This window comes from Bemisia tabaci, chromosome 3, assembly GCF_918797505.1.
Source record: "Bemisia tabaci chromosome 3, PGI_BMITA_v3".
NCBI lineage: Eukaryota > Metazoa > Arthropoda > Insecta > Hemiptera > Aleyrodidae > Bemisia > Bemisia tabaci.
The window spans coordinates 29,263,207-29,272,559 of NC_092795.1; the positions used below are offsets into that span (position 1 = coordinate 29,263,207).

At 35.9% G+C, this 9,353-nt stretch overlaps 1 protein-coding gene across 1 annotated transcript in view; it reads left to right on the forward strand.

Annotated features, from left to right (window-relative positions):
* Positions 1–9,353, forward strand: part of LOC109031125 (armadillo segment polarity protein-like) — a 198,626-nt gene that overhangs the window by 167,156 nt on the left and 22,117 nt on the right. Inside the window, exons 5-9 of the mRNA XM_072298142.1 lie at positions 433–582; positions 3,390–3,544; positions 4,543–4,844; positions 5,189–5,544; positions 5,903–5,990. Coding sequence (XP_072154243.1) covers positions 433–582; positions 3,390–3,544; positions 4,543–4,844; positions 5,189–5,544; positions 5,903–5,990 — 1,051 coding nt within the window. The remainder of the gene's footprint in view (positions 1–432; positions 583–3,389; positions 3,545–4,542; positions 4,845–5,188; positions 5,545–5,902; positions 5,991–9,353) is intronic.

Here is a 9,353-nt window from a genome sequence, read left to right on the forward strand (position 1 = left end):
GCAATTTTCTAAATTACCAAGTTTTGCTGCCAACATCAACATTTAAGCATTCAGTCAGTTTTTCGGACACTCGAAATAAGGAATTAATGTCCTTTAAAGGACTAGGCAATCCTGTCACAAGAGAACGTATTTTGAAAGGCTTTGATATGCTAGGAACCCCTAAATTATGTTTTTTAATCCAAATCTTTCATATTAATGTCACAAAAATTTTATTTTTCAACCTCCATTGTGAATGTTAAATTATATTTTATTCTTACTTTCCCAGAACTTTCTGTCATTAACGAAAGATAAGGATTATGGTCGCAGACTTTTCGTTGATTCCTTACCATGAAAAAAATTTTATCAGCTGAAGTAGTTTTCTTGTAAATATATCTGGTACTTTGAATCGAGGTGGATTTCTCTCTAACTGGGTGATGTTCCCCTATATCCTAGGATGATGCTGATTTGGCTACCCGCGCTATCCCAGAATTGATCAAACTGTTGAATGATGAACATCAAGTGGTTGTGTCGCAGGCAGCCATCGTGGTGCACCAACTATCCAAAAAGGAAGCTTCTCGGCATGCTATCATGAACAGCCCTCAGGTAATGCCAAATGTATTTATTTTTAGGACGGTACTTAATTGAGGCATTTTTCGGTAAAAGGGCGTATTAAAAAAATCACAATTTTGAGAAAAACGCATTTGAAAGTTCAAAATGTTGTATCTCCAACATTTGTGTGTATTTTTAGAGAATTATAAACAGGATTACAGGTATTTTTATTGAGTAATATCAGCCAGAATTTCAAGTATCTAGCACGTCAAATTGCTGAGATATGGCTAATACAAGAATAAGTAATATCTATTTGCCCTTTTATAGAAAAACTCTCTTTCCGCAATTTATAGTTTAAGTTTATTTCTGTTCTTGTATTAATTTATCAAAATATAATAAAAATTGTAAAATTGAATTGTGTTACAAGGATTTGCCGGTTTTGTCATTTTGATTTTGCTTGAATAAATGAAATCAGTGCGTTTTCAAACTCAAGATAAATCTTTATTAAAAAAATAAAAAATGGAACAAAACCCTGCGACAAAATTAATCCAAAACTTTGGCTAAAAGTGATAAGAATTCATATCATAGAAAATCATCGAAGTCATAAAGATGGCCGACCAGTCTTTTAAGATGGATGTATCCTGAGTTATCCAGAGAGCGTCTGGCTTTTCATGGCATTTGTCAATAATCTGTGGTGGTCTGGATTATTGCTATATTTTTCAAAACATGGCTGTGCTTACCAAAATTACGATTGCTTATACTGGAACTATACCTGCAAACTGGCAAAACGTGTTCTACCTCCATGCTATGAACTTCCGCAAACCAGTTGCAGAGTGACAATATTGCGAAATTTCGATTTTGACCCGTGGGAGCGTCCGAAAAAATTAATATCATTTTGAATTTGCAAGTGTTTAAAACTCCACAAAGAGTTTTAAACAAGAATGAAATCACTGAGTAGGCATTTGTTTACCCTCAATATTCATGAAAATACTATAGTCTGTCCGAGATGGGAAGGACCGTGGAAAGTCGGATTTAATTGCACTATGTAGAAGCAAGGGTAGCGTTCGAGCTATTGTAAGACGAAGACACTGAACCAACCCTGTATCGTGGCGTACCGCACAGAGGGCTGGCTCCTCATTAATCGCTTGCCGCGTCGCGCCGCTCGGCGCCTAGAACAGGAATTTTCGGCTCCAGGTTCAAATCCCGGGGAAAACCGCTGCTCCGAGGCCCAAAGCCTCCAGTGCGGTGGCTGCGGCGTGCGCGAAACCAGCCGAAGAGTGACAGTTGACGAGGGTCGTGACACCCCCACCCTGCAAAATAGTGCAAATTATTCCGACTTTCCACGGTCCTGCCCATCTCGGACAGACTAGTGATATAAACAGGAGCTTGGTGCGGCGCGCGGGGAAAGATAGAGAATACTTGCTGCATCTCGGCTTGTGGCTAATGTATCCAATTTCAGCGAAGGTACCCTCATTCCGATGGCTCCATTTTCAATTTTTTGCTTCTCACCATACACAAACTACTTATATATTTTTGGATGGGTAACATCAGTAGGATTCAGAAAATGTGTTCTCCCGGAAAAGGGCGAAAGACCGAATACACCCTTTTACCAAAAAATGCCTCAATTGAATACACTGCCAGAAAAAGGGGACATATGCATATGTTCCCTTTTTTTGTTACCTGGCTCATTGAAATCCTCATATCATCGAAAATGCATGCACTAAGTTTCATGATGATATCTTAATTTTCACGCATGGTATGAAGGAGAAGGGTCGAATTGGTTAGATTTCTGTATTTAGATGAGTTTGCCGGAAAAAGGGGACAGATATCTACGCGGTTACATCCGTAGATCCATCAAGTAAAAAAATTGCGCCATGAGTCAACATTATTCATCAAAAATATAAAGGAGTAATTTACTCAGGGTATCTAACCTTAGTGTGAATAAAAATTCTGGGAAGGATGAACGTACATCATGGATCCAAGCATCAAGCAATCTCCTGGGCAATCTGTATACTCTCAAAATGATATTTTTCTTTTTATTGTAATGAAAATGTATCTCAAATAATGTCACGGAGAATATTTTATGTTAATTTTTGGAGAAATACCTACTTTTTTTTGTTTGATCTCAGGCCGAATATTTCATCATTATTAGCTCCTAAAATGTGTTTGCCGGAAAAAAGGGACATAACACAATCGCATTCTTTGCAATCTTCAACACATGTTCACTTTGCTATTTAAAGGCGGTGATTATTTCAAACTCTAACATATTCTACTTTGAAATTGACCTTAGGTTGCGTGCTTTTATCACTTGCGTGTCTGTAGAATCAAAGTACACTTTCAAACGCAATTTACTGGAAACTAGGTTTTTGCCTAAGCCCCCTTTTTCTGGTAATGTTTTCAATTGTCAAAATAGGTTGGAAAAAAAATTTTCCAAAAGAAAAAGTAAAATAGTTAAGGACATATTTTGTATGGTTGAAAAATCAAGACATAAAGACAAAAGGATTAAAATTCTGCCTTTGATCAAATTGTTCGATAACTGCGTATAAGCTCATCTACAGGTTTTTCTGTCTCTCTAGAAATGTTTTTTCAAAGGTAGGTTTCAGCTACTTGGAGAGTTTCATCAAGTAAGCAAGTAAGCAATATAATGTCAGTGACACTGAGCTTGTTGTTACTCAGACCACTTTTAATCCTAATTTTTTGTGCTCAAAAAATGTTATTCCTTCTCCCAGTTGCCATCATCAAAACAAAAAAGAGAAATATAACTGTGAGCCCAGTGTACATTTTACTTTCAAATAGTGTGTTTTCAAAATGACTTTCTTGACTCATCATGAATGAATCAAAATTGTATTGACCTTTCTCAGATGGTGGCAGCCTTAGTTCGAGCAATATCCAATTCTAATGATTTCGAAACCACCAAAGTTGCTGTTGGCGCTCTACACAATTTGTCACATCATCGTCAAGGTCTCCTTTCAATCTTCAAAAGCGGCGGAATTCCAGCATTAGTAAAACTTTTAAGGTAATCTCAGAAAGTCATCAATTTTCATTGATAAAAATCGAGCAATATTGTCAAAAGAAAAAGATGTCTTCAAGATAAATTTAAAGTATTTTTTCAAGGTTTTTACCAGATTGCTTTCTAATGTTTATCGTCCAAAATTAAAACGAAACTCAGGACTTCTTTATGACCTTCTCAAAGGCCAAAGCTGAAACAGTAATGGACCACTAGACAAGGTACAAATTTCAGCATTCTGATACATGTTTTTTAACCGAAATTTCACGTAAAACACGATACGCGCAACGAAAATTACAGAAATTAACTCCTTACGAAGATATTTAATGATTCTTGATGCGTGAATTGAAATCACCCGCTCATGAAAACTCAATGCTCTACGTGATTCACATCGCGCGCTAAACGTTATCATTAAAGTCTCAGCGATATAAAAATCTGGCAACCTCAGTCTTGACGCTTTGGCTCAGCTATAGCAAATTGCCTATAGTTTGAACAACACATGGTGGGAAGTGAACATTGCTCGATTGAGAAGCTTGCTGAAACCATTGTAGTGCGCGATTTGATTCACGTAGAGCTTTGAGTTTTTTGTGAGCGGCCAGTTCAAATTCCTCGTAACTGATGTGAAATAAAAACGTTAATATCTTCGCTAAGTGTTGGTTTCAGTAACTTTTGTTGCGCGAATCGTGTTCTAAGTGGAATTCTGGTTAAGAAACATGTATGAGAATGCTTAAATTCGTACCTTGTCTAGTGGTCCATTACCATCAAACCACTGAAGAACCAGAAACCTATCATTAGGTTTGGTTTTTTTTTGTTTTTTTTGTTTTTTTTTTCTTCGAACTTCTGTTATGGTTCCTATTCATTTTTAAGTTCATACGTAATAGTTAGTTTTCCTGACAGCTATAGTTACTCCTCTTTTCAATAACTTTTTGCTTTTTGAATGAGAAAAAAAGTACTTCAAAACTTCCCTCCACTCACGTTAGAATAATTATTCCCTTCTTATATCACAGCTCTCCTGTGGAAAGAGTGCTTTTCTACGCCATCACAACCCTCCACAACTTACTTCTGCATCAAGAAGGATCTAAAATGGGCGTTCGTCTTGCCGGTGGGCTTCAGAAGATGGTTGCACTTCTCCGACGCAGCAACGTCAAATTCTTGGCTATTGTCACTGACTGTTTGCAGATTCTAGCTTACGGAAACCAAGAAAGCAAACTTATCATCTTAGCCTCTCAAGGACCCATTGAATTGGTCCGTATTATGAGGAGCTATGACTACGAGAAGCTACTTTGGACTACTTCTCGCGTTTTAAAAGGTGAGGAGCGCTAAGAATCAATAGATGCAAGCTACAAATGTTAGCTGAATAATCAGCCAATCAAAAGTTTTAATAGACCATGCACACTTTTAAATATTGGACGTTCAAGCACAATGACAGAATGAGCCACACTTACTACCGGTATTCTATCTGGATCGGTACTTTTAAAAAGGGTGGAAGTCCAATGTTTCACACTCGTTTTTTTTCGTTTATGTAAAGAAAAAAACACAGCTTCTTTTGTTGGGCACATATATGGACAGTTTTCCATTGAGGCTATCTCTTTTTACAAGCGCACTTTTCCTCTCAAGGTCAAACCTGATCTTATCTCTTTGGTTTTATTTCAGTGCTGTCTGCGTGTTCGAGCAACAAGCCATCGATTGTGGAGGCTGGAGGTTTGCAGGCGTTATCCATGCACCTCGGTCATCCCAGCCCAAGATTAGTTCAAAACTGCCTGTGGACTCTGCGAAACCTCTCCGATGCTGGCACAAAGGTTGATGGATTGGAAGGCCTCTTGCAGTCCTTGGTTCAACTCTTAGGTAGCAACGATATCAATATTGTAACCTGTGCTGCCGGAATCCTCTCCAACCTAACATGCAACAACCAGCGCAATAAATTGACTGTCTATCAAGTGGGTGGGGTGGATGCTCTTGTTCGAACAATCATCAATGCTGGCGAGCGTGAAGAAATTACTGAGCCAGCGGTAAGTTATTCTCTCATGCTATTCTCCGGTACATTTTATGATCTCAAAGGAGTGTTATTGTGCTAGTTTGAACTCTCATTCTTTTACCATACAAAATTATTCTATTAATGCCAAAGTTACTTCAAGAACAAGCTAGTTATTCAAGTAGTTGCTCTATAAACAGGAGGTCCTGGGTTCAATTCCCAGCCAGGCGACCAGAGTTTGAATGTTATCAACAATGTTTGCCCAGAGCTGGTTGTTGAGCAGGGATCAAGGGAGACAGGGATAAGACTGAAAGCACAGGACTACCATTTTGGGGCTTATTGAAGTGAACAAAAAAAATAAAATTGAATAAATAATCATATTTTTTCTTTCTCAGGTCTGCGCTCTGCGACACCTCACCTCCCGTCACCCTGAATGTGAACTGGCGCAAAATGCTGTCCGCATTAACTACACTGAGAAAGAAAGTACGGTCAGGAGAACCGCAGTGCGTTAGCACGTACCGCACAGTACGGCCGATATTGAACACCGAATGTTTCGGTTTACACTACAGTATATCCTCGGTAGCTACTACCAGACTTCTCGGTTCGGGGTACCGAGATTCCCGATTCAGGGTACCGAACTCTCGGTTCCTGCTACCGAACTGCGATTTGCACAACCGGGGTGGTGCGGTTTGCGTTACCGACGTTTTTAGGGGTGCGCCGGTAAGGGTAGGGCGATGTGACGTAGCTGCTGGGGCAGGAGGGGGGGGGGGGGCTCCGGATGGCCCCCCCTCCAATGACTGAATTTTTCAGTATTAGTAACAGCTATCATAAATTTTCGCTGCAACTACAAAAATAAATAGTTTCTTCATTCAAAAGAGATGAAGTTACAATTTTTTGCTGCTGAAATGATTTAAATTTTTTCGTGAAGAGTATCAAGGACAAAAACATTAAAAAACACTAATAAGAAATCCGAAAGCCTCATCTGAAGTTAAAAAACTTAAATGGTTAAAAAAAAATTAACTTAAGACTTATTAGATATGAATAAATGACCCCTCATCTATGGTTCAATGTTTTCTCTAAATATTTTGTAATATTAATTGCTTTATAAATTATTGAAAACACAATATTTTACTTGTTTGTTCTTTTTAAAAATTGCATCACTCATGTATTTCATCTATGATACCCTTCAAAACTTATCAGTGCAGGTGAACCAACGCATTTGGAGGTAAAAAACTAAAGTTTGTCTCTGTTAGCTGTTAACATGTATTTATTTGATTAAATTGCTGGCTAATTTGAAGATCTTGCTTAAAAATACATTGGTACACCTTCAAAGTATTGCAGCTTTTTTAATAATGACATTGAGAGGGGTGACCTAGCTCAAATATGCTACAGCGATTGACAATGGCTAAAAGCTTTAAGTTTGCATTAAAGGCATACAAAGGGAAAATGCAGAAAGTATGAAATGAGGAATCTTTTAATAGCTAGTTGCAGAAAAATAGCAAAATTCAAAGCAAAACTTAATGTTTATTCAAATTGGTCAACTTAAAAGTAAGAAACGGATAAGAACAAAATAAAAAGTAAGAAAAAGTCCAAAACTATAACAGTAACTACCAAATTTTTCCATCTTCTATTGATAAGTGTCGAGGAGTCTTATGTGTAATGATAACAAAGGTTTCGTTTAATTTTATTGTTTGTTTTGAAAGTGTTTTTTTCTGCATTTATAAAGAAATTTTTTAAAACACATATCATACATTATGCATTGGCAAATACCAAAGTAAAGTAATTTAAAATTTGAAAGGTAAAAAGCTTATTTCTTTTCAGCTGGAAAAATTTGTTTTTTGAAAAAATTGTGAACATTGAAACAGCTACAGCTAAACAGGAACTTCAAGAGAAAAATTCAACAACTTAAGGAAAAATAACAAAAAGTCTGAACATTTTTGCTTCCACAAAAATTTCAGATCAGTCTTACAAGCGAACGTTCTTTAAATATCTTTCATTTTAGGATTTCATTGGAAAAAATTGATCATCAAGGCCTTACAACTTAAGGGCTGATACATATAAGGATACGTTGAAGCACATGGCTCTAAGTCATGGGTAACCTTGAGAAATTAAGTATATGTATTTAGAAAAATAATTGATGAAGGAGACAGATTAATAAACTGAGTCAGAAAATGCATTTAAAATTAAATAGATGTCATCAGAAGATAGTGTCAAATTATTTCAATCATATTATAAAGTTTAAATGCATATTTGATGCAACCAGAAAACATTTGTTCCGCGGGAAAATTTAATTATTTCATTTAAAAATTAAGTTTCAATGCCTACACTTTTAAGAAAATTAGCCATTGTAGCCGGTGCAAGTCTATCCAGGCACAACAGACTGAAAAATACATTTTCCATCATTTATTTCAAACTGAGTTTTCTTAGCCTATCAAATGTTAAAGAACACATGTTTTCCAAAAGTTTTGGCAACTAGTAACTTGCTAATAAATTGCAATTGCGACTTTTGGCAATACAACTTTTGCAGATCGAACAAATTTAAAAAAAACTCTATAAAAGTAATTTGAGCCATTCATGAGTTTAAGGAAATCCCCCAAGAGATGCCTGTTTCATCACTAGAGAGATCTTAAAAACCTCTTTAAGTTAAATCTGAAAACATCAATGTCAAAAAAAAAATAAAAATAAAAATAAAATAAAAAACTACAAAACAATCACAATGCAGCAAACATAAATTAAGAACTATTTTGCACTAATAATTTGTCTATATAAATAAAACACATCAGGGATAAAATAAACGTATCAGATCAAACAAAAAATCAAATAGATAAGAACCAAATTGTTGTAAATTAAAAGAGTAAAGTGAGGAAATTTTTGTACATGTAATAAATATATTCAGGTGGTGTGTAGCAGAAAAAAAACCAATTGATTTGGACTGGAAGAAGAGACAAATATCTCTAAAAACTAAGTGGCTAAAATTTAAAAAAAAAAAAAAATAAAAAAAATAATGTAAATTTCTTTCATACTGCATGTTTTTTGCTGATTTCAAATTACTAGTGGGAGAAAATATGCTTGTAGACAAATTTAAAATGAGCCTTGACTGAAAAAGCCCACATAGCAGGAGCATGTTTTTTAGAACAAATAGCATTAAGCTGTTAAAAATAAAAGATCAAAATTAACATGTCAATGAGAGAAATTAATTCAAAATCAGTCAAAAGTACACGGAAATTGAGTATAAATGTTCTGCTATTTTTCATTAAGTGGTACAGGACACTCACACAGTTTAAAAAGTGTGAACAAGTTCTCAATGAAAATAGGAGAAAAAGGAGATAAAGTGACAGAAATACTAACTAGAGGTACGTAACAGTAAGTTATGAAAGGTCTTCGATCCCCAGATAAATGGATAGCAGTTGGAAAATCATGTGGTATATCAGCAAGTTTTACATAGGTGTAGATATGTTCCTCATGTTGAACTTCAAAAGCATAGTAGTGAAGGTCAAAGCAAAGGGTTTTGATGCTTGAGCAAACAAAAGCTACAGAGTCAGAACTGGTGAGTAATATGGTTTTAATCTGAGCAAAAATGGGTAGATCATGATCATGATATCCACTAACTAAAATCATATTTTTTTTGTAAACAGTTCCTTTAATTTTCACCCATGGAACAACCTGTATACTGGAATCTTCAGGTGGAGTGGCATTCACAATTAAATTAAATCCTTCAACTTCTGACATTTTACAAGAGAGAGCAATTCCAGTGTCAAATCTATCGGAAAAAAAAGAGTTACATTTCAAATAAGAGCGGAAAGCAAGCTGAGCTCGCTTCGCAAGTGAAAAAGTGAGATTTCGACG